Raw genomic sequence first — 24,425 nt, 5'->3', positions numbered from 1 at the left:
TCTCGGGTATTAGCTAACTGTAATACAGCACATAATTTTATTGTCTGGGTTTATGTGCTGTATTACAGTTAGCTAATAGCGAGGCTAGAATGAAGATGCACCATGGACACTTGTTTACAGTAATAAAGGTGAAATCTTTTGCTAATGGGGATAAGATTTGCGAGGAGGCGTGGATAGAGATCACGAGCTAGAAATAGAGAACAGAAACCTTAGTTAAGTAGTTACAAAACCAAATCTAGAATCGACCAGGCTCGAGTCTAGGAGAAATTCGGATCAATCTAAATTTTAGATTTTTTAAAAAGATTCTAATATTATTTTTTATGATTTTTTTTTTATTGATCCAGCTTAGTGAGTCACAGAAACACTAGAGAGACATGAGCAATTTCCTTTTTTCTCACCTTTGATGTGGTATGGATTCATCATGGGATGATAACTTTTTTTTTTATTTTGATTTTTACAAGTTAATCCTATCTGAAGATGAAAACATATTTTCATGGATGTTGAACTGAATTATCTGATATTGTGCTAAGTAAGTAGATATAGTCTTTGCTCGGATCTAAATTTGAAAGAGGTTAAGAAAAAATAAAAGTTATCCACTTAGAAAGCAATTAAGGCCATGATTTTTTATTTTTATTTTTATTTTTATTTTGCTAGTGAAGGTCATGACTCTTTCAAAGGAAAAAAGAAGAAGAAGAGGAAACATTTATTCGGATGCCTGCTTTAAGCATCGAATCCTATCTGAAGATGAAAACATATTTTCATGGATGTTGAACTGAATTATCTGATATTGTGCTAAGTAAGCAGATATAGTCTTTGCTCGGATCTAAATTTGAAAGAGGTTAAGAAAAAATAAAAGTTATCCACTTAGAAAGCAATTAAGGCAATTAAGAAGAAGAAGAAATATTTATTCGGATGCCTGCTTTAAGCATCGAGGGGAGATGCCTCGAAATTTTACTTGCTTTAAGGTGCACGTTTTAAGGTGGTATCTTGACCTGCATATTAAATTAAATTAAATTAAGGGAAAAGTATTCTATCAAAATAGATTTTAAAAAATAATAAAATGAACTTAGTACTCCTTTATCACACTCACAAACTAATCATTGTTATTGTTTTCTGATGAGAGTTTATTCCAAGTGTTATTAATATGATAGAAATACATTAAAAAAATAAAAAAAAATCTTGAGTGAACTTAATATCCAAGTGAGGTAAGCACGTGATTTAGTACATTAAATTAGGATGATGTCATTAAAAGTAAAGTAATTTTTTTTAAAAATTACTTAAAAAAATCAAAATCAACTCAAATTAATTTTTTAGTTATATAACTTTTATCATGAAATTAAAGTGATTTCATTAAAAACAAACCTGAAAAGGTAAAAAAAACAAAATTTTTAACTAAATAAATATTGAGGGATAAAAATAAAGATAAAAAAATCAATAAAAAAATGCAAAACAAAAAAGAAATAGCAATTAAAGAAATTATAATTATATTCAACATAAAAACCAATTGAAATAAAATGTTAAGTAAAAATTTGAATGAAATTAAATGTTTAAGAAAGAAATTAAAAAAAAATCAATTAAAAAACAATTAAAATAATTGATACAAAATTCAATGAAAAGAAATTCATGATGGAGTTGAAGAAAAACAAGTAAATAAGGAAAATGATTGAAAAAAATAACAATAAAAAAACAAGAACAAAATTTAATTAGTAAAATTAACAAAATCAAACAATTAGAAAAAAATTTAAAAAATCAATCATATAAAAAAAATGATATAAACAAAATAATTACAATTAAAAAAAATAACTTCGTCATAAAAAAATAATTGTAGGCTAATATAATTTTTTGCATGGTTAATATATAATTAAAAAAAAAATCAAATCTCATTATTATATATATACAGCTTATCTAAAATAAAATAAAATAAAAATATCAAAACACAACAAATAATATAACAAAAGCTTAATTTCAATCATTATTATCAATTATCTAGTTGCTAAAAGCAGCAAAGCAGTTAAGAATCACGCATCAATAACTTTATATATATATATATATATATATATATTCAAAGTTGTTTACATGTAATAATCATGTTTTCTAGATCTTAAATGATTGGTAGCAGCATGCATGAGCCGATTCAAAACATCAAAATACATATGAAACATACCAAAATTAAAAAAGAAAAAAAAGTATTGTTCATGAACCGAAGAATATACCACATGGATATGCGCCATATAGCAAACAGAAACATCAAGACACCTATTATTTTAACACCGAAACCCCACCTCTCAAAAGAATTAAAGTGACTGATGAATCTGAGGGTAGTTTAACTTATTATTATTATTATTATTATTTTTAATTATTATAAACTTCAATTTAGATTTATATAATTATTAATTTTAAAATTTATAAAATTAATTAAGTAGATATAACCAAGCTTGAGTATTTATATTAATAAAATAAAAAAAGCAACAGATGAAAATGATGATGCGCAGCCTTATCTTCCTATTTATAAACAGGCTGCCATGTTATATGGAAGAAATAACCACAGCTGTTTTGACGGCGTTAACATGGAAGAAATTGGACCCCTTTTGTTGCCTAGTTATGCTAGTCAATTTCCAGCACGTCGCCGCTGCAGGAATTTTTTTATTTTTTCTTTTACAATATTAATAAACGTTAATTTTGTTTTTTTTAAATTGTGATTGTTGTTATTTTTTAAAATATATTTTATTTTATTATAATATATTTTTTATTTTTAAAAAATATTTGTGATAAAAACGTATTAAAATAATATAAAAAATATTAATTTAAAATAAATAAAAAAATATTTTTAAAAATTTTTAAAATATAAAAATAAATATATATTAAAATATTACGATGACCCCGCCACACGAGTTTGAAAGCAAATTTTGTGGGAGGTGATGGCTGTATCCCAGTAGACTCAGTGGGTGCAAGAAAAAAAATATTTAAGAAAACAACACTTTTTTATAACAAAAAATTCAAAAAAATGATGCTCTTATTTACGTGGTCGAATCAAATCTTCCCAGCTTTATAGTCCTTTTGATTTATGAGAGAGCACAATCTTTTTTTATGAAAAGTCGAATCATCTAGCAAAAAAAAAACATTTGTATTATAGTTGCATTTTAAAATATATTTTATTTTATTATAATATATTTTTTATTTTTAAAAAATATTTGTGATAAAAACGTATTAAAATAATATAAAAAATATTAATTTAAAATAAATAAAAAAATATTTTAAAAAATTTTTAAAATATAAAAATAAATATATATTAAAATATTACGATGACCCCGCCACACGAGTTTGAAAGCAAATTTTGTGGGAGGTGATGGCTGTATCCCAGTAGACTCAGTGGGTGCAAGAAAAAAAATATTTAAGAAAACAACACTTTTTTATAACAAAAAATTCAAAAAAATGATGCTCTTATTTACGTGGTCGAATCAAATCTTCCCAGCTTTATAGTCCTTTTGATTTATGAGAGAGCACAATCTTTTTTTATGAAAAGTCCAATCATCCAGCTAATATGAAAAAAAAACATTTGTATTATAGTTGCATTTTTTGTATATTAATTCTTTTTATTTGGAAAATAAAGGGATGCTATTTATGCTTAATAAAATAAATTAAAATTAAACAGCATGTTAAATACAAAAAAAAACACTAATTAGATAATAAAATGAAAAACTAATATTCTTAAGAAAATAAAGATAATGCGAACGCAAATTTTTTTTTAAATAATGAATAAATGGGTAACCAAATAGTATAGGCACCATACGAATACCAGCGTTGCAATTTTTCACTTTATAAATTATATAAATAAATTTTACTTTATAAATTGCAAAAAATAATTTTGAATACATGATAATGAAAAATAATAATTACTGAGTATTAAACAAGAACACGAAGAGCTGATATGTGAAGAGCTGATATGTTAATGTCCCTTGGTATTATATACGAAAGTGGTTCTAAACTCAAGAAGAAATAATAAGAAAAAACTCAAGGGATCACTCAGTTGTTAGTAGTTTATTTAAAAATATGGTTATAGTTATTTTTTAAAATATTTTTTTTGTTAAAATATATATTAATAATATTTTATATTTTTTATATTAATTTTAAAAAATATAAAAATTTTAGATTTTAAAAATATAAAAATAAACAAGTTCTAGACAGTGAAACTCACCACTGGATCCTACATTAAAATCATTATCTGGTGGCTCACAATCTTTTATTTTTTTATTATTTACCGTTTATTTATATATTACACCTATCAATCATCGAACAAATATATATATATATATATATATATATATATGTATATATAATATTCAATTGAAAAGAGCAAAAAAAAAACGGAAATATTTTAGGTATAATATAGAAGTACTTGCTTCAAATTAGGATTATGATTTTAATTAGTACATCAACCATCTATTATTTTCAAATTATTTATTTATTTTTAAAAAACTTATTTTTCACATAAACATGTTAAAATAATTTAAAAACACATAAAAATTAATTTTAAACTAATATAATTTTTTAAGAATTTAAAAAATACTCAAACACATATTTTATTATCATTTCGCGAGGATCACTGATATTTAATAATTACATAACTGTATATTTTTAAACTAGATTTAGTATTAATATTAATAAAATATTTTTTTATTTTTCTATACTAATTAATTAAAATGTGATTTTACAAGAGAAAATGCATAAAATAAAAAAATAATTCCACTTTATTTATTCAATAGATACATGAATGACAATTATAAATGTATTAGGCTGCAATGGATTCATGTATATCAAAAAAAAAAAAAACTTTATAATATAGAGTTTAGTATTATGATATTAATTATTTTTTAAAATATTTTTTATTTGAAGATATATTAAAATAATTTTTTTTAAAATTTATTTTTAATATTAATATATTAAAATAATTTAATATTTTTAAAAATAAAATAAAAATTTGGAATTTATACAGCGTTGCGAAACGCGCTTTCAACTTTCCCAAAGCCAGCAGCAGCAGCAGCATCGGTTCTTTCTCTCCCCTTTGGACACCAAAATAACATCACAGTACTTCCGCACAAATCAATACCGATCTCCACAACACAAAACTCCCAGAATCAGTTTCGCTCAGAATTCCATGGCAGAGAAACCTGAGCCATTGAAAGTGCTATACTGTCCAATATGTTCTCTCCCTGCAGAGTATTGTGAATTCGGTCCTGATTTCGAGAAGTGCAAGCCTTGGCTCATCATAAACGCCCCTGAACTCTACCCTGATCTCCTTAAAGGTACACCCTTTATTTTTATTTTGTTTCAATCTTGAAAACCCAGAAGTCCTATGTTTGTTTCCTTCTGCAATAACTGGTAAAAAGACGCAAAGAATTGATTTTTTTTTTTTTTTAATTTTGGGCTGGCAGAGGCTAATGAAAAGGAGGCTAATTTCGGGCTGGCAGAGGCTAATGAAAAGGAGGCCGAGAGGGTTTCTGAGCAACTGCAATCAGCTGGAATTTCCTCAAGTGGTGCTGATGGGGCAGCTTCTTATGTTCAATCTGGTAACTCCAGTTTTTGACACTGTTCCACTAAAGGATTTTTGTTTTTAATGTGTGCTTGTTTAAAGAAATAATACACTGGGCATTATTACTTTTGTTCTCCAAAAATTAATCTTTTTTTTGTATTTTTTTTTTGTTTCAGGAGTTACATCGTCATCCAAGCAAGAAGAAGTGAAAAGGCTTCCAGGTGGAAAAATCAAGAAGAAAGTAAGCACTTATTTTGTTTCTGTTTTTTGTTATAGTTATGTTACTTGTAATTCTACTTAATGGGTTCGTACAAGATGCTTCTGATCTTCATGTTCAGAGGTATGTTAAAGCGTGTCTCACAGTAAAAGGGGGAGAAAAGGATAGATAGCGGGGTGTAAGTGTGTCGTTGTTGTTTCTTGGAAATGCTATCAGGTTTTCATTCTTTGATAGCATGGCATTGCAGTCGAGCTTGGCCAAAGACACGTGAAGTTTGGAATTATAAAAATGAGTTTTATGATTTTTGATAAGTTCAACTAGCAACCATTATCAATAGTCTTCAGTTTGAAGATGAGACATTGATTCTCTCTGTGACTTGATGATGCTTCAAATAGCTCTTAATACATCTGATCATGCATGTGGTGCATTTTCTGTCATATTCTTCACCTCCTCCTGTCTTGAAATTTCAACATAGGTGCATTAAAGGTTTGCTTCTTGTTAATATGGTGCCAATTATGTGTTGGAAGACTCTTGTCTCTCAGATCTTTTTGGATAACCGGCTTTTGTCTCATCAATGAAAAATAGTATTGATTGTTGGCCTATTGTTCATGAGATGGTTTTGTACTGGATTTAATTTTTAGGTAAATATAATGATCTGGTATTATTGGATGACCTCTTTACTGTACAGGCAAGACAAGAAGTTGTAATTGAAAAGGTTGTTCGCAACAAGCGCAAATGTATCACCATTATTAAAGGATTGGACCTATTTGGTAAGCTGGATGTTGAGTTGACTTCAAACCATTATCTTGTGGTTTCATGGGCTGATTACTAATTGCCAAAGTTACTACTTTTTCCCATGCTATGAAATATTTTTGTTCAGGTATTAAATTGAGTGATGCTTCCAAAAAGCTTGGGAAAAAGTTTGCTACTGGAGCATCTGTTGTTAAGGTGCACCAAATGCCTCCTATGATTATCCAATTTCTTTCCTTTTTATTCCACTGAATGATAATTTTTTTCTTTTCTTATTGCTTGGTTTTCAGGGCCCAACAGAGAAGGAACAGATTGATGTTCAAGGAGATATAGCGTATGATATTGTGGAATTCATCACAGAGACTTGGCCTGATGTAATTTCTTCTAGCTTCCTTTTCTTTCTTCTTGTTATCCTCCCTGACTTTCTTCTTTTTAGTTGTCTTACTATCATCTAGGCATAGGATGTTTTTAAATTACTGATAAGAAACACATCCAAATTCACCTTACTAAAGATTGCGTGTGTGTTTTGCTTTGTGGTTGAGTTGCCAAAAAGCAAGTTTTGAGTCAAAAGTTGATTTGTGGGTGTTTAGTTAAGTATACAGAACCATGATTTTGAAGCCTCAAGACTCTTAAAACCATGGTTTTCAGAGCCCAATCCCATGTAGAGCTGTGCACATAAGCAGTTGAAGCATTCACTTTTTAGTTCTTTGCATTGCCAACGTAGTTATAGCTTGATATTGATGCTAAAGAAAGATTTTATGTGTCCGATTCTGTAAGGGAAAGATCCATACTAGTCTATACAGAGTTTACAAACTTTGCCAGAAGTTCTTATACTCATTTAATGGCACTACTACATTTTGATTTATCAAGCATGCTGTAGTAATTATGTTATGAATAGTGTGTTCTCTATTGGACTATGTACACACTAAATCATGATGCAGTTAAGTGATTAGTTTTCTTTGGAATAATTCTTTTGAAATTTTATTTGTAAGAGCTGAAATTGACGTTTGAAAATTACAAAATCAAAAGTTGCTCAGGTTGGTTTGAAGAGCTTCAGAATAATGCTTCTTCTTCTTCTTCTTTTTTCCCATTGAGCGGAACTTCTTTTTGTTCTTTCAAAAATATCTGTTTTGTATCTTTAAATTTTCATCGCGGAGGTAGAGCTAGAGCTAATCAATTGATTGCCTGCATTTTTTCCCCTCTCTTCCATGCGTAACTGGCTCAAGTTTCACTGTTCTTCCTTCCAGGTTCCTGAAACCGCCATTTACTTCATTGAGGACGGGAAAAAGGTTCCAGCTGCTTGATGCTTGCATTCCAAATGAAAGTCGGATTGATTTTTGATTTTGAAATGGTATATTTATAAATCAGCGTTATTTACAGAATGTAACTTCAGATTATTACTTTTGCTTGGATGAATTCTCACGAAATCAATTTTAGTAGGGGAGAAAGAGCAATGGATGCATGCATCAATGAATCTGGAGTATCTTATGTCTTCAATAAATCCATGAATTTTTTCACCGAATACATGGTAAATTAAATAGCAAGTGGTGATTTCGCGTCGCCTAGAGCTAGCTGTACACCTTCTCCCGATACCGCATTCAAAGCTTTATGTTAATGCCGAGGAAGAAATCCACATCTTTATGTAATCACGTAGACTCTTAGTTTGTATGGTTGTATACAAACAAGCATGGCTTTTAATATAATAGATATATTATTAGTAGCATAACAGATAATTGAATCTAGCTTTAGAATTATATTTTTATCATATCACTTCAACGTCATGGAACAAGGAAAAGAACTAGCTTGAGAGAAAGGTGCGAAGGATAGAAATTGTTGTGAGCTATAGTCTTGTGACTGCCATATCTTCAATATGTGTGTGTGTGTGTGTGTGTGTGTGTGTGTAGATAGCCATTTCTAGCTAACTTTGATGTAGTTTGTATAATAGACTATAATATAATAGATGCCATGCTAATAATATAACACATAACTGAGTCTGAGTTGGAGATTATGCTTGATCATCTACTTAAATACCCTCAAGCATTAAGAGGCTAGCAACGTGAAATTTTTTTATGAAGAATCCCTAAATTTGTCAAATTGATTCCTGGATAGGGAGAAAAGTTTGCATACTTCCATGATAGCTTGAATACCGTAGTTGATTAAAAAAAAAAATAATTTCTTGCTACCCTAAATAATTGGTCTAATATTTTTATTTTAAAAAGGGTAAGATCAATGTAACATCACATTGTTTCAATGACTATTTGATGGCCTGTTTTTGTTTTTGTGCTGCGAGCTTATACCATAAGATTAAAAATAAATATTTAAAAAAATTAATAAATATAATTTTTTTAAAATTATAATAATAATAAAAAAACTATGTAAAAAAACATTATAGCAATTTATAGTTTTTTATGAAAAAAATTACAATTTTTATTTCAAATAATTTAACCTTATAATTATAATTTTCAACATGTTTAATATTAAAAATATAAAATTAAAAAGAAAATTTAAAAAAACATTAAGAAACAAAAAAAATCATGTGAAAGAAACACTGTAACAATCTATAGTAATTTGTGAAGAAAACTATATTGTTTTTCTTATATATAATTATAACTCTCAACAAGTTTAATATTAAAAAATAAAATTAACAAAGATAATTTTTAAAAAAATTATAAAAAACAAAAATAACAAAGAAAAATCACGTAGAAGAACACTTTAGTAATCCACAATATTTTAAAGAAAACAATCACAAAGCTAAATTTTTAACCAACTTCAAATTTAAAAAATAAAATTGATAAATATAATTTTGAATAAAATAAAAAAATAAAAAAACATGTGAGGAAACGCAATAGCAATCCACATTGTTTTGTGAGAAAAACTACAGTTGTAATTTTTAACTAACACATTATTAAAAAAATAAAATCAATAATGTTTTTTGAAAAAAATCATAAAAAACTATGTGGGGAAATATTGTAGCAATTTATAATTTTTTTTTAAAAAATTACAAAACTAAATTTTTAACCAGCTTAATATTAAAAAAATAAAATTAACAAAAATAATTTTGTGCAAAAAAATAAAAAAATAAAAAAAAATTAGGAAAAAAACCAAAAAAAGACAAACAATTTTGAAAAAACCATAACAAAAAAACTGTAGAGAAACATTGTAATAATTTATAGTGTTTTAAAAAAAATTATAAAACTAAATTTTTAACTAGCTTAATTTTTTTAATAAAAAAATTAAGAAAAACAAAAAAAAAATTGTGAAAAGAACAAAAAGAAAAAAGAAAAACAAAATTGGAGAAAAAAAAAAATTCTAATAATTCATGATAACATATAAAAAAAAAGATTACAATACTTAAGAGAAGTACTTATTGCCTACACAATTATTCACTTATCCCTTTTATTTTTTTTAAATAATAACTGGAGGGAGACATATAAAAAAAGAAAAAAAAAAGAAACAAAAAATTCTCTCTTGGAGTCTGGATGGATAAAACAAGGAATATACCTCACCCCCTCACAGTTCGATTCTTCCCTCAAAACACCCAGTCACTGTCTTTGTCCATAATCCCTCAAACAGCTTCTCTTCTTACAATCATCTTTTCTTGGTCTCAAGGTAATCGATCGCCACTCTTTGTTTAACGACATTCAAGCTTTTTTCTGTTTTATTATTGCCTATCCTTTTCAGGTTAAGAAAGAGCATTGATCCTTAAACTAGTCAGGGTGTTTAGGAGTTGTTGTTTTGTAACTTGTGCAGCAGCTTACATCTAGTGATGCTGTTTAATCGGTTCCTGATTCCTGTTTTGTTAACTAAATTATTCCAGGAGGGTTGCAATTTGTGTTGCTTAATTCAGCATGAATATATGAGAATTATTATTTTGAAACTTTCTTTTCTTTTCTTCATGATCTTTTTTTTTAAAGATTATTCTAATATGGATTTTACTACAACATGCGGCCTCGTTAAGCACTGCTCCTTGCACTTCACATTTGCTCATTTGAATGAATGGAATTGGTGTTTGCCAGTGTTTGTAAATTATAGTAGTTTTGTTCTTAGGAGGGAGATTGTTGGTTTTTTCTTGTGATTTCACTTACCCTTAATCGTATTTTGATGAAAGTCTACCTAAAAGTAGATTGTATCTCTGATATTTTCAATGCCTGTGGGTCTTTGTTGTTGGGATAATCTGAAATATAATTATGCCTGAAGTTCAGTTATAATGATCTCTTAACTTCATTATTTTTTGACAATCTGGATATTTTCCAGGTGGATGTGGGTTTGGTTGTTCTGAACCAAACATCAATATGGCTCATCTGCTTTCCACTTCTTGCTCGATAAAGTTGTCATCAAGCCACAGACCTTTATCTCAGCCATTTCATCAATGCCCAACGAAGTGCCTTACATTTTTTACGCTGGGAACTTCAAAATCTCCATTTAAAAGGTTTGTTTTGCAAGGAGGAACACAGCAAACAAGCTGTGTTGTCCGTGCAACCATGGCTCCTATAAGCCAAGAAACTCCAACACAATCCAGCTCTGATTCTCGACAGAATTCCAGTGAACCATCCAAGCCTAAGCGGGTCATGGTTATTGGTGGAGATGGCTACTGTGGTTGGGCCACTGCCCTCCACCTATCCAACAAAGGTTATGAGGTTGCTATCGCTGACAGCCTCATTCGTCGTCTCTTTGACCAACAACTCGGTCTAGACTCCTTGACTCCTATTGCTTCTATCCACAACCGTCTCCGTTGTTGGCGATCAGTCACTGGAAAAACAATTGAACTCTATATTGGTGACATTTGCGACTTTGAGTTCCTGTCAGAAACCTTCAAGTCTTTTGAACCTGATGCTGTAGTCCATTTTGGGGAACAACGGTCTGCTCCATATTCAATGATTGATCGGAACAGAGCTGTTTTTACTCAGCACAACAATGTGATTGGAACACTTAATGTGCTCTTTGCTATAAAGGAATTCAGGGAGCAGTGCCATCTGGTGAAACTTGGGACAATGGGAGAGTATGGAACACCAAACATTGATATTGAGGAGGGTTATATAACTATTACTCATAATGGAAGAACAGATACTTTGCCTTTCCCCAAGCAAGCCAGCTCTTTCTACCATCTTAGCAAGGTCCATGACTCAAATAATATAGCCTTCACTTGCAAGGCTTGGGGAATTAGAGCAACTGATTTGAATCAAGGAGTGGTTTATGGAGTAAGGACAGATGAGACTGAGATGCACGAAGAGCTCTGTAACAGGCTTGATTATGATGGAGTGTTCGGAACTGCATTGAATCGGTTTTGTGTCCAGGCTGCAGTTGGTCATCCACTTACTGTTTATGGAAAGGGGGGTCAGGTGAGACCTTGGTTCAACAATAGCATAGCATTTCTATTCCACATCGCTTTCTTCTTTCATAAACATGTGGACAGATGATAATTTATAGTACTGAAAACAATTCTCTGATATTTCAAGTTAGGTGCTGAGGACAAGAGCTTGATAATTGTAATATAGTTCTTAGCTTGTAGCTTGAAACTCAATGCTTCGTAGTGTCCACTTTCATTTTCTTTAAAATTCAGATCCTGAAGATAGCCTTATATAAAAAAATTATGTAAATGCTTTACTGTGGCATCACTCTTCCCAGAAGATGCTTCTGAGGAACTGTTATACTGGAGAATATGATCTGGAAGGCTTTTTCCTATTTGCTTATGATGTGATATTCATTAAAGAAATGAGACCACCATAAACTAAGTTGCTCATATTATGCTGTGCAGTGTGAGAAACCTAGATCCTGACTTGCATAGCTATTTTTGTTTGATGTTCACATCAGGCTATACTCCAAAATTGGATAATGCCTTGTCACTAGGAATTAATGTGGCGTATGAACAATATAGTAGTTTTCATTGATTCACTGCTTATCACACATGCCATTTCAATACAAACATATGCTAAAGAATGACTTTCCTTTTGTCATATCTTTTATGTATCTTTGTATTGTTGGCTTCAATTTGGTTCTTGGGAGAAATTTGTACGTATATATTGTTGTGTTTTTTCCCAAATGGTGATCTATGGATTTGTTTATATCCTGCATGTACATATAAGATTGCCTTTAATTAGTTTGTTCTCTAACTTTCTAATTCATGCAATTCAGACCAGGGGCTACCTTGACATAAGAGACACTGTCCAGTGTGTTGAACTTGCCATTGCCAACCCGGCGCAGCCTGGTGAGTTTCGTGTCTTCAATCAATTTACCGAGCAATTTTCTGTCAACGAACTTGCTTCTCTTGTTACAAAAGCCGGAGAGAAGTTAGGGCTTGATGTGAAAACCATATCCGTGCCCAACCCAAGAGTAGAGGCAGAAGAGCATTACTACAATGCTAAGCACACAAAGCTCATTGAGTTAGGGCTCAAACCACACCTTCTTTCAGATTCTCTTCTTGACTCTTTGCTCAATTTTGCCATTAAATTCAAGGATCGGGTTGATACAAAACAAATAATGCCCAGTGTTTCTTGGAAAAAGATTGGTGTGAAGCCAAAGACTCTTGCAGCTTAATCAAGCATGGATGGTTAAAGGCTGTTCAGCTGAGAAGTTGCATTCATCTTGGTCTTATTTCTCTCCTTGCTACATTTTGTTTTGGTAGGTAGTGTGGCATTTCTTAGCATTCTACTGAATGTAGTATGTAATCATTTCCAGCTGTAATTTATGCAAGTTACAAGTATGAGATCCTGTCTTCGAAATTCTAGGGTTCTAGGATTTTGTTGGCGGGATGGTGACTTGTTTTCCTTGTGCTTGTGTATTTACTAAGATGGTCAGAATGGAATACTTCATGAAAGAAACGAACGAATCGATCTCTGGACGAACAATTGAGAGTTGTTCGCTCATGTCTCAGTATTGACCAACAGGGGCGAATGCTCGCTATTAGGCGTTTTCAGTGATGCGCTGGTCTTATTTTCTGCTGTGCAATTTTGATATTCTTGGTAGCAGTTTAACAATGATTACTCCAAAAGTTTCTTCTTAAAATCCTACTCTTTTCTCAAAACAGAAGTCTTGATAGTAATGGTTTTGCCGTATTTAGAGATTCATAAAAATAAAAACACGTTTTTTTTACCAAAGGCCTTTTCATAAGTTCAACAGTGCATATAATTTTGAGGGAAATATTCGCTGTCATACAATTTGTGACGGAAGTGGCCGAATCATATGACTTGAAGCTTCATTTACGTGCAACAGAATGCCAAGCTCATGACACAATGCCCAAAATGCGTGGACAGTTACTGGGAAAATTCTTAACCAGACTGACTGATCTGCTGAGTACGTTTTATATCCATTTTTCAGGTCATGCCGTCATGCAAGGAAGTGAGTGATGACACACAATAGCTCAACTTGTAGCTCCAGGAACTCTTCCAAATGACTTGCAACTAATTTCTCTTATTGCTTAGGGAGCTAATTTATTCCTCTGACGTCAGTGAAACTATCACAGTCGAGAACGAAAAGAATGATCCTTCAATGGTAACTTAGGCATGTCTTTTTCTGCCTTAAAATTTTCCCTCAAGAAATCAAGTACAACCGAAGTTAACTCGCCTTGATGTGAAGTATATTCATGATTAGCTCCCTTTATGATGTGTAGTTTATGATTTGGTATGAACTTGGCAAATTCCAAAGCATCTTCAGCTGGTACAATTTTATCCATGGATCCATGGACTGTCAATACCCTGTAATTAACAGCATTAAGATCACAACACCCAACAATTTGAAAATACTGTAATATACTGCAAGAAGCAACAAAGAACAAATGATAGGATAAGCCGGAGCTTCCACAAGATGTTTCGAGACAGAGATCAATGGTATGCTCTTCAAATAGTTTGTGACTTGGGATGTTGCTATTTTCTTATTCCAGTTCAATTCAGGGAAAGAAAGTACCAAAACAATATCTCCTCCCCATAAATATTACATGGAAAAACATATCAACCATGTGTGAAAATGAATGGTTTGCAATTTCTGACCTGCACTCTTGTTGAATCAACAAGCAGACTGCATGGATATCAGTAGTTAATCGATCCTTCAAACTTTCTTCAGTCACACGATACTCAAATTTTCCTGCAACAGGACAGTAAAAATTAACCAGGTGCTGGGTTAATCTAACGAACAAACACCACCCAATATCAGCTATGAGTGATGGTATTTCTTAAGAAAATTCACAAGAAAAGGTTTCATTTATACAATTGAGCCATTAGATTAGCAAAACCCACATTTGGGTCCCACATTAAGCTCATGATCCAGTGGCCTACAATCTTCTTAAAACTTGTCCTTGTTAAATATAATTTCTCATCAGCGATGTCTGGCAGGCAGGTAACTACACAATGCCTTGTTATATCAAAGATAGACAAGCATCAAATTCTAAATTCTAACATAATATGCAATCGAGGAACAATACAGGGACAAGGATCTATTAGCATATGAAAAAATCACACGCAGTCGCTTACCTTTTCTATTAAAGACATCTATATATCCATGTTGTTTGAGTCTTAGAAGAAAGTCTTTACCCAGGCGGCCTTCCATGCCTTTCTCCAGGTTAAACCGGCCAGAAATATTAACCACTGTATGGACATCATTGTACTTTGAAGCATACAAGAGCACCACATTTCCACCTGCAACACAATCTTGGATCAAACTAGCCCTTCAAAGAAATCAAGACAAAAATCACAATAATATATATTTTTTTTTTTACATTTGATTTTCCAGATTCAGCTAAATTTTAATGAAGCATATTGTGCATGTAGCAAGATCACAACTTTTCTAAAGAATTGTCATAAATTCATTAGACATAATCAAAGTGGTTCCACTTCAGATGAGAGAACATTTCTTCAGCACTCAAGAGGATCGCAATTTCAAATAAAAATTTATCAGTGTTAATAATAACACCCTTACTCGACCCATGAAAACCTTGCATTCACATAACTTCAATATTCTAGTACACCAGTAGACATATATGGAGTGAATATTATGCTATTCAAATGCCAACAAAAGGCTACATGAGAGGAAAAAAAGATTCACACAAATTTCCAGACATACTGTCTAATTTAATTTATTTTTTGGTTCTTTCATTCTACATAGACTGAGCAAGGAAGCAAACAGACCTTTACTGTGTCCAATAACTGCACTTATCACACGATTGTCCCTACGAAAATGTTGAACCACAGCACGTAAATCCTCGGCTTCTCTACGGTAGTTACCATACTGAAATGAGCCTTCACTTTCCCTGGAAGGTGGAGAATAGAAACATCCGTAACAATATTTCGTCATCAATCTACTGACCTTTTTCTTTGTCTAAAAGATGAAGTTCGCAATGCGGAGTCTACCCAATTGTATGCAAACAAAAGGTAGAGAAGCAACCACAAACACCAAAACGATCATTGACAGATTCATCTGCCTATTATCTCACTCTGTTAAAAATAATTGATGGGATGTGCTCTCATTCTCTTTAATAGCAAAGAAAGCTTACCCATTTCCAGCAAAGTCAAAACGGAAGGCACTGATTCCTTCTTTCTCCAGAGCAGCGGCGAGGTTTACCATTGGTATCCGTTCCTGTACATACACGGTGCAAAAACATCAAAAAGATTAACCAATAGTTTTGGTTAGACAGAACGGACATACAAAAGGAGCAAAATATGTTCTTGTAGAAGGGAAAAAACAGAATAGATAATATAAAAAAAAAAAATCACCTTTGACGACTGAAATCCATGGCACACAATAACAAGCTGTTTAGAACCAGTTTCATGTAATATCCCAGAGAGCTTCTCGCCATGGTTGTTCTCTATAACAACTCTCCGTTGTTGGACAGCTGCCAACAGATCAAACACACATTTATACACACGGATGATCATGAGAGAGTATTGACAATTCATAAACATTGAAAGCTAAAATGAAACTGACCCAACACTACGAACATCACAATTCTCATAAAACCAATGCCTCCAGTATTAGAAATTCATAGAACACTATCAATTTTAAATTTTCAACGACACTTTTACGACCCATATCAGATAAATCATAAAGAAGGCTCAGAAGATAAAAAAAAAAAAAATATTCTTGTCTGGATAAAAAATTTTGAAAGAAATGATTTTGTTCTGTCTATAATTAAATCAAGTGGTGGGCGGGCCACCTTACCTCGGTTTGCAAGGGACTGAGTCATGGGAAATGGTGTTTAGAGTTTTGAGTAAATTTAAGACGCGGTTGGTGATGGAAAGAGCAGAGCAGAGCAGAGCAGAAGGAGTCTCAACACTCAACACTCGATGATTTATGTTTTGAGAAACCTGAACAACGTGAGGCCTTGTGATCTTGGTGGTTGTGGACTCGTGGTGCTGGACGCATGCCATTAAGCATGAGACCTAGGGAAATGGGGCAACAAAAACATTTGATGTCTTACAAGAGCCATGAATGAATGTTTGGTTTCCATCATTTTTCAATACTATTTTAAGACTACATTGGTGATTTAAGTAGTGTGATTAAAAAAAATCTAATAGTAATAAATGAATATATAAAAAATATAATGAAAAAAATTTTAAAAATTCATTCTAAATCAACCTAAATTATTAAAAAACTCAATAAAAAAAAGTAAAATAAAAAAAAAAACAAAGAAAAACCCTGAGTTCAACTAATTTAACTCACAAACTTTGTAACTATAAAAAAATATTATAATAACCTCATAAAAAAAGTATCAGCAAAAAAATTTGAATACTAATTCCTAATAAATCAAATAAAAACATGATAACTTTACAAAAAAAAAAGTTTAATTTTTAACAAATAAAATATTGAATGATAAAAATTAAAAAAATATATAATTTAAAAAGATAAAAGAATTGATCTTAGCCCACTTAAGTCAAGATACAAAATCTCTAACATAATTGTGATACTAGGGTGAGCATGGTCGAAAACGAATTGAATAATGACATGAAACTAAATTATTGAATAATTTATTGTTAAAGGATAAAAAATAAAATTTATTTTTAAAAAACAAGCAATTTAAAAAATATAAGTTAACACACAAACCCCGCGGCAATAAAAATCATGAAATCCTCGAATTAGATTTAATAAAAAAACTTAATTCTCAACCAGTTTAATTTTAAAAAGATTAAATAGTGAAAAAATCAATTTAGAAAAATTTTCAAAAGAAAAGACAACAATAAAAAGAATAAAGAACAAATTTGATAGAAAACAATAAAGCATGAAATTGTAAAAGAAAAAATAATCGAGATAACCCAATAGAAAAAAATAAAAAAAAAAGATATGAAAACCAATTTTCAATAAATAAAATGTTAAATAATTTAATTAAAAAAAAGATTCAATTCATGTTTATCTTTGAAATCAATGACCATAGCCCTGAAACCTAAAATTAACTCTATAACAATAGAAAAAAATCTTAATTAACCTAAGTTAAGTCACAAGCCTTATGATCATGAGCACAAGACTAGGATAACTCAATAGAAAGGGAGAAAAAATTAATTTGAAACAAATTAAATGTTAAATAATAAAATTTAAATAAATTAATTTAGAAAATAACAAAAAAAAATCAATTTATGTTAACTTTTGAAACTGATGAATCTGGTAACGAACCCAAAACTAATCTCATTAAAGAAAAACTACAAAAAATAATAAAGCAAATCTCTAAAAAAAAAAGTAAAAAAAAAAAAACTTTTAAAAAGAAAAAAATTCAAGCCCACTCCGGCAAATCTCGTAAACCTGATATAATATTTAAAACTCATAATCCGTGAAATCCTTGAACAAGGTTCAATAAAAAAAAGTTAATTCTCAATCAATTTAATTTTAATTAAGACTAATTTAAAAAGCTTGTCAAAGAACAAAAATAGTAATAAAAAAATAATGATCAAACTTGAAAAAAAAAACCATGAAGGATCAAAATTATAAAAAAAACAACAACATAATAAATGATTCCAAACAAACTAAATAGTAATAAAAAAAATAAAAATTAAATTTGAAAGATAAAAAATGAAATGGGATAAAATTGAAAAACAATTGTAATTTTATAGCTTATTAAAACTAAAAAATTAATAATTAAAAGAATGGAATCAAATCTTAAAGATTAAAAACTCAAAGGCAGATAAAATTTAAAACATTTATAATTTCAGTGTTTATTCAAAATTAAAAAAATAATAATTAAAAAAACAGATTAAATGTAAAAGGGAAATAAATTGCAAGGTGGTTTGATTTTTTTAAAGGATGTAGCGTGGAATTTAAGGATGGGGATAGAAAAAAAGGAAAACAAATGGCTAGTGATGTGTGGTAGGGACACACATTACTCCATTATATTGGGGATGCCGAGAGCTTTCAAATAGGATGAACCCTCATGTATTGTCTAAACGGTGCGGATGGCTTGTGCTAACAAGATTTTTAATTATATTTAATATATATAATTTACAATAATACCTCTAAATACCCTTAAAATTCACAATAAAATCAATATAAAATAACAAAAAAGCCCTTGAATGAGAGTCTTGATAATTTTATTTTTAAAAACATAAAAACATTATAATGTACTAAAAAAATTGAAAACATAAAAAATATTTATGAGTAGCAATCATTAGATTATTTTGTTTTAGTGTTAAATTAATAATTTTATTGTAAAAACAGATAAATAACCTAATTGCGTGATAATAAAAAGATAATCTTGCTTATAATATTTAGTTCAAAAGTTTTTTTATTTAAAAATAATTTTATAATTACACTATTAACATAATAAAAAATAATGTATATCTTGTATACAATAACTTTATTACAAGAATTAATTTTTTAATCATCTCGAAAACTGGAATCGCATTATTCAATCTCTCTTTTCTTTTTCTTTTTCTTTTTCTTTTTCTGTCTTGAATTGAGCTCGGCAGCCCAGGTCCCTGTGATTCAATCATTCAATACCTTTGTAACCTTAAACCTTGTTTAAAAAGGACAGAAAAGAGAGATTGGATTCTTAAATTTAGATTTTGGGTTATTGCCATTCATCCTTCCAACAAAAAAAAATTATAAAATTTAATGGTTAATTAACTCATAAAATAAAATAATAACAATTTAAAAAAATTAATCTAAATAAAAAATAATATAAAAAATAAGCATCAAATTAAAAACAATCTAACACAAAAAATAATTTAATTTTTTTTGACAAGCATGAATCCCCCAAAAAAAGAGAGAGAGAGCGAAAAAAGGAGTGAGGGCCGCTTCATCGTGAAGAGCTCACCAAGCTACTTCCAACACAACCGCGGACAACTGGAGGCAGAGCACGCCCTCCAAAACACGACAACCAAACTCCATTCGCATCGACGTCTGTTGCCAAGTTTCCTTGCTCGTTTACCCTAACTGACCAAATAATATTTTACTTATTAAATTAATATTTTTTAAAATATTTTTAATTGATTTCAACATAATATATAGATCAAAAAACTCAAAATACATTTTTAATTAAAAAACATTTTACACAACAAATACCAAGCACACACTTAGATCCCATTTGTCAACCGTCATTAGTGATTTTTTTTTTTTTTCCTTTTTATAACAGCTGATGGAAAGAAGAAATTATTACATGGGTAAGGAATTGGGGGTGTGGCGACAGGCGATTCTTTTTTTTTAGGAATTGAGTGTCAACATTTGTGGGACCACCGGAATTTCCCTTGATTGTAAGGCAAACTTATTTTGATGGTAAGTCTTTAAATTTGCAAATTAATCAAGGAAAAAAAAAAGATTATTTAATAACTTTACAGCTAACTAGCAAGAAGGGCAAAATTCCAATGAAACATTATTTGAACCGTATTAGCAAAGAGCCATTTAAGGGGAAAAAAAGGCCATCCTAAGTAACAGCTACAACTGGCCTGGTGAAGTTACTACCATCTAGTTCTTCTACCGCTTTCGGTCAAAGTCAATCACGGACTCATAGTAATACATAAAAAGAACCTCACTGGCAGCAATCAAACTACAGTTCCCAAACACATAAATGTTGGTCAATGACTATATGCACATTTAATTCAATAAACAGCAGTTTGACCAGAAGCCTCACCAACAGTTTTTATGCTAAGATCCAACAGGAGCGATGCCTTTAGCTTTAGCTGCTGCATTTGCTGCAGCAGCGGCGGCTGCAGCGGCGGCAGATGCAGCTGGATTAGGGGTTGAAGGTGGCACAGGGTTGGACTGTGAACTGCTGTGTGATGCAACTATCTGCTGCTGCTGTGGCTGTTGCCGCTGCTGCTGAGAATTGACTTGGGCAAGCAGAGCCTTGATCTGACTCCCTGAGAGCGTTTCTTGCTCAAGCAAAGCATTAGCAAGCGCATGAAGCTCCTTGCTGTGGGTGGTGAGGATTTTTTTTGCATTGTTGTAAGCCCTTTCCAGGAAATATTTCACTTCTTTCTCAATAAGAAGCCTAGTCTCAGTACTCATGCTCTTCCCATTGTCATCATAATTGTGGGTGACAACTCCAACTACTTTACTCATGCCGTACTTTGTAACCATTGCTCTAGCAAGATTAGTAGCTTGCTGGAGATCAGAAGAAGCACCTGAGGTAACTTCGTTTTCTCCAAAAATCAGCTCTTCTGCAACCCGACCCCCCATGCAAACATCTAACCGAGCAAGCATTTGCTTGAGAGATACACTTGTCTCATCCTTGTCCGGCAATTGGGCAACCATGCCAAGAGACATACCTCTGGGAACTATTGTTGCCTTGTGAACAGGAAGAGCCCCTTCAGTATGGATGGCCACAAGGGCATGCCCACCCTCATGGAAAGCCGTCAACTTCCGTGACTCGTCAGAAATTACAGCCGACTTGCGCTCACTTCCCATCATGATCTTGTCCTTTGCATATTCTAGATCAGTCATGGTCACTGACTTAGCACCATCCATAGCAGCCTTGAGAGCAGCAATGTTGACCAAATTTGCGAGATCAGCACCAGAAAAACCTGGAGTCCCTCTAGCAATAATCATCAAATCAACATCATCTCCCTTCAAGATCTGCAAAACCACAATGGATTGTCACATATTCCTGAGTTATCCATCATAATGATGCTAAAAACAAGATTTTCTGGTCACTCGAAATGATAATTTCTGTGCTGTAATATTAACCCTAACTTCAGCCGCCCATATTATCATTCTAGCTCACATCAGCAGTTATTTATTTGAAACAAATTTTTAGTGCCACCGGAGCACATGCCAGATGATATCATGAAAGGATAGTCTGCCATTGTTTGTTGCTATTTGCCAATGATGGCTGAGTTTCAACCATTAAGTTGCAGTTTGCTCTGTCACTGCAGTCTGCAAACAATTATAAAATTTAAATAATCACATGTCAAATCTGATCACCTAACAAAAATCAACTTAAGACGTATTTTTCTTGTGAATTGATTACACTTTGATTGGTTATAGAGAAAACCTTGATGGAACAGGTTTAGAAACCAACACTGGTGGCTGTTAGTCTGACACTATTGGTGGTCATCTACCCAATGGTGGCAGACTGGGTTACCACATTAAACCTAACTCTGACCACCAAAGTTATCATTAAGTTCATGCACCGATACTCAAATGCCTGACCAAATTGTTGCCATTGAAATCATGAAAGGAACATCATATGAGTTTTATGGCCAACCGAGTTATCAGTTAATTAATGATGTAACCATTCAATAGCTAGAGGCAATAATGGATGCATATTCGAGCCAAATGCTTAAGGGTTAAGTAATTGGGTCGGGTATTCTGAACATATAGTATCCTGTCAAAGCACCACACGTTGCCGCTTTAAGGTCAGACTCAGACCTCCAAAACATACACCTAGAATTTCTATGCAATGGGAAACTAATACCTTTGACATGTGGGATTCCATAATCTGCCGCCTGCCTTCTACATCTGGATTAGGAACGACAATGTGGCGGTCAAACCGTCCAGGTCTCACCAGTGCCTTGTCCAATGATTCTGGAAAATTCGTCGCCGCGATCACAATGATACCTTCATTTTGCTTAAATCCATCCAATTCAACAAGCAACTGATTCAAAGTCATTTTCATGTACTGTTGGTCCTTCGGGTTGCGGCTTCCTCCAATAGCGTCTATCTCATCAATAAATATTATACATGGTGACCGCTTCTTTGCAGCAGAAAAAAGATCCCTCACCCTTCGAGCTCCAACTCCAACAAACATCTCCTCAAACTCACTGCCACTGCATGAGAAAAATGGAACCCCAGCTTCTCCAGCAATAGCTCTGGCTAACATTGTCTTGCCAGTGCCAGGTGGTCCAACAAGCAAAACACCTTTAGGGAGCTTGCCACCTAGACGAGTGAAGCGCTGTAACAGTGAAGACAAACAATAATTTCAGAGAGAGATTGAAGTTTTAAACTTGAAAAACATATGGGGAAATGATAAAGCACGAACCAAAAGAAAATTGAGCATGAAACTTCATCAAACACGTCTATAATTCCAGACTACCTGCTAGCAATGATCATTTAAGGAAAAAAAATAACTTTTTTATGCTTAAAAGATTTCAAGGGTAACGACGGCTTTAGAGTTTGAGGGAAATTCAATATATAACTCATTAACATGGAAAAATTGAACTTTTAACCACTTAACTAATGATAGCATTTTGGATAAACCATGTTATCAACACGTGTAATTTCCAAGTTTTAAGTCTATAGAAAGGCATCAACCACTACCATTAATAGATAACAGTTACGAGCACATAAGAAAATAAAAAGGATGTTTGCATGAACAGATAGAATCAGGGCCTATTTATGAAGGCTTAGAATATTCATTTGCACGGTAGGAGAACATAAAAATATTTAATAGTGTATCTGATGCTGGAAATGCATGTTAGGTGTTCACCAAACCACAGGCATTTCCATGTCACACAACATTGAGAGATGACCATAATGGAAAATAAGTGCTTGCCTTTGGATCTCGAAGATAGTGGACAATTTCTTCTAGTTCTGCCTTTGCCTCATCAACACCCTTTACATCATTAAATTTGGTGTTAGATTCCATGCTAGGCTGCACCTCCTCATTTAGACCAAGTCCTAATACATGAAACATGACAAATGAAGGAATGAACTGAACATCAAATTGAAATTATGATTGAATCAAACAATGGAGTAATAAACATATCATGACTCCACTGTACCTTTACTGATTCCTCTGTCCTCAATAAGAGCGCCCACACCAGAAATCAACAGAAAGGCCAGCGCGATAGTGCGGATTGTACGCCAAAGCTGCTCTTTAAAGTGCCCTCCTTCTGTAGCCACCATATGAATAGGTGTGCCAGCAGTTCCAAGAACACCATCTTTTGTAGATTTTCCCACATTCCTGAAAACTGAAAGACCTCCTATACTTTCCTCTTCCCTTGCTGAGTTGGAAATACCTACAAATTTTGAAGACAGCTCTAGCTTAATAAACCAAAATCATCGAGCGCCACTATGTGTTGGGAGGGCATAACTCAAAAATAAATGTTCAAATAGCCAAAGAAAAGATTCTGAAAGGCGACGATATTCTGCAGATTCTAATCAAAGCATGTAAGAAGATTCTGAAAGGCTACGATATTCTACAGATTCTAATCAAAGCATGTAAGAAGATCTTTTAATTCAAGGAAAGAAATTTCCATCCCCGCATCTGATTACAGGCAAGGAAATTGAGTATTTAAAAACCCAACTTTGACAGCATGTAATATCTTTATTTTCTATACACGATGGGGATAGCATCCTGCAAAAACACCATTGCAATGATATAGAGACCTTGTTCAGTAAAATAACAGCAAATGTAAAATATATATATATATATATATATATATTTTACATTTGCTGTTATTTTACTGAACAAGGTCTCCATATCATTGCAATGGTGTTTTTGCAGGATGCTATCCCCATCGTGTATAGAAAATAAAGATATTACATGCTGTCAAAGTTGGGGTTTTAAATACTCAATTT

General features: G+C 31.8%; 4 protein-coding genes across 6 annotated transcripts in view; 2 read left to right on the top strand and 2 right to left on the bottom strand.

Annotated features, from left to right (window-relative positions):
* Positions 1–5,009: 5,009 nt before the first annotated feature.
* Positions 5,010–8,179, top strand: LOC105122190 (Translation initiation factor SUI1 family protein). 3 transcript variants are annotated; one of them, XM_011021144.1, is made up of 8 exons: positions 5,010–5,303; positions 5,469–5,567; positions 5,707–5,771; positions 6,436–6,517; positions 6,628–6,695; positions 6,788–6,871; positions 7,745–7,848; positions 7,938–8,179. In XM_011021144.1, the coding sequence occupies exons 1-7, from the start codon at positions 5,156–5,158 to the stop codon at positions 7,799–7,801; spliced, it is 603 nt and encodes a 200-aa protein (XP_011019446.1). In that variant the 5' UTR covers positions 5,010–5,155; the 3' UTR covers positions 7,802–7,848; positions 7,938–8,179. The 3 variants fall into 3 exon arrangements, with proteins under 3 accessions (XP_011019446.1, XP_011019444.1, XP_011019443.1); XM_011021142.1 differs by having other exon boundaries at positions 7,935–8,179; XM_011021141.1 differs by having other exon boundaries at positions 7,745–8,087.
* Positions 8,180–9,985: 1,806 nt separating this feature from the next.
* On the top strand, positions 9,986–13,414 carry SQD1 (sulfoquinovosyldiacylglycerol 1). The gene is made up of 3 exons (XM_011021140.1): positions 9,986–10,106; positions 10,752–11,836; positions 12,630–13,414. The coding sequence occupies exons 2-3, from the start codon at positions 10,790–10,792 to the stop codon at positions 13,029–13,031; spliced, it is 1,449 nt and encodes a 482-aa protein (XP_011019442.1). The 5' UTR covers positions 9,986–10,106; positions 10,752–10,789; the 3' UTR covers positions 13,032–13,414.
* A 392-nt stretch (positions 13,415–13,806) lies between these two features.
* Positions 13,807–16,929, bottom strand: LOC105122188 (alpha/beta-Hydrolases superfamily protein). The gene is made up of 7 exons (XM_011021139.1): positions 16,644–16,929; positions 16,199–16,317; positions 15,979–16,061; positions 15,614–15,735; positions 14,960–15,124; positions 14,480–14,573; positions 13,807–14,188 (listed from the first exon to the last, which is right to left on the bottom strand). The coding sequence occupies exons 1-7, from the start codon at positions 16,666–16,668 to the stop codon at positions 13,951–13,953; spliced, it is 846 nt and encodes a 281-aa protein (XP_011019441.1). The 5' UTR covers positions 16,669–16,929; the 3' UTR covers positions 13,807–13,950.
* A 3,318-nt stretch (positions 16,930–20,247) lies between these two features.
* The window catches only part of FTSH4 (FTSH protease 4), a 6,230-nt gene continuing 2,052 nt past the window's right edge, over positions 20,248–24,425 (bottom strand). Inside the window, exons 4-7 of the mRNA XM_011021136.1 lie at positions 23,627–23,863; positions 23,398–23,522; positions 22,321–22,797; positions 20,248–21,479 (exon numbers count right to left, since the gene is read on the bottom strand). Of these exons, the coding sequence (XP_011019438.1) occupies positions 20,550–21,479; positions 22,321–22,797; positions 23,398–23,522; positions 23,627–23,863 (1,769 nt within the window). The 3' untranslated portion in view covers positions 20,248–20,549. The remainder of the gene's footprint in view (positions 21,480–22,320; positions 22,798–23,397; positions 23,523–23,626; positions 23,864–24,425) is intronic.

The sequence above is a fragment of the Populus euphratica genome, unplaced genomic scaffold (assembly GCF_000495115.2).
Source record: "Populus euphratica unplaced genomic scaffold, PopEup_1.0 scaffold19.1, whole genome shotgun sequence".
Taxonomy (NCBI): domain Eukaryota; kingdom Viridiplantae; phylum Streptophyta; class Magnoliopsida; order Malpighiales; family Salicaceae; genus Populus; species Populus euphratica.
This window is presented reverse-complemented; position numbering and strand designations above follow the sequence as displayed.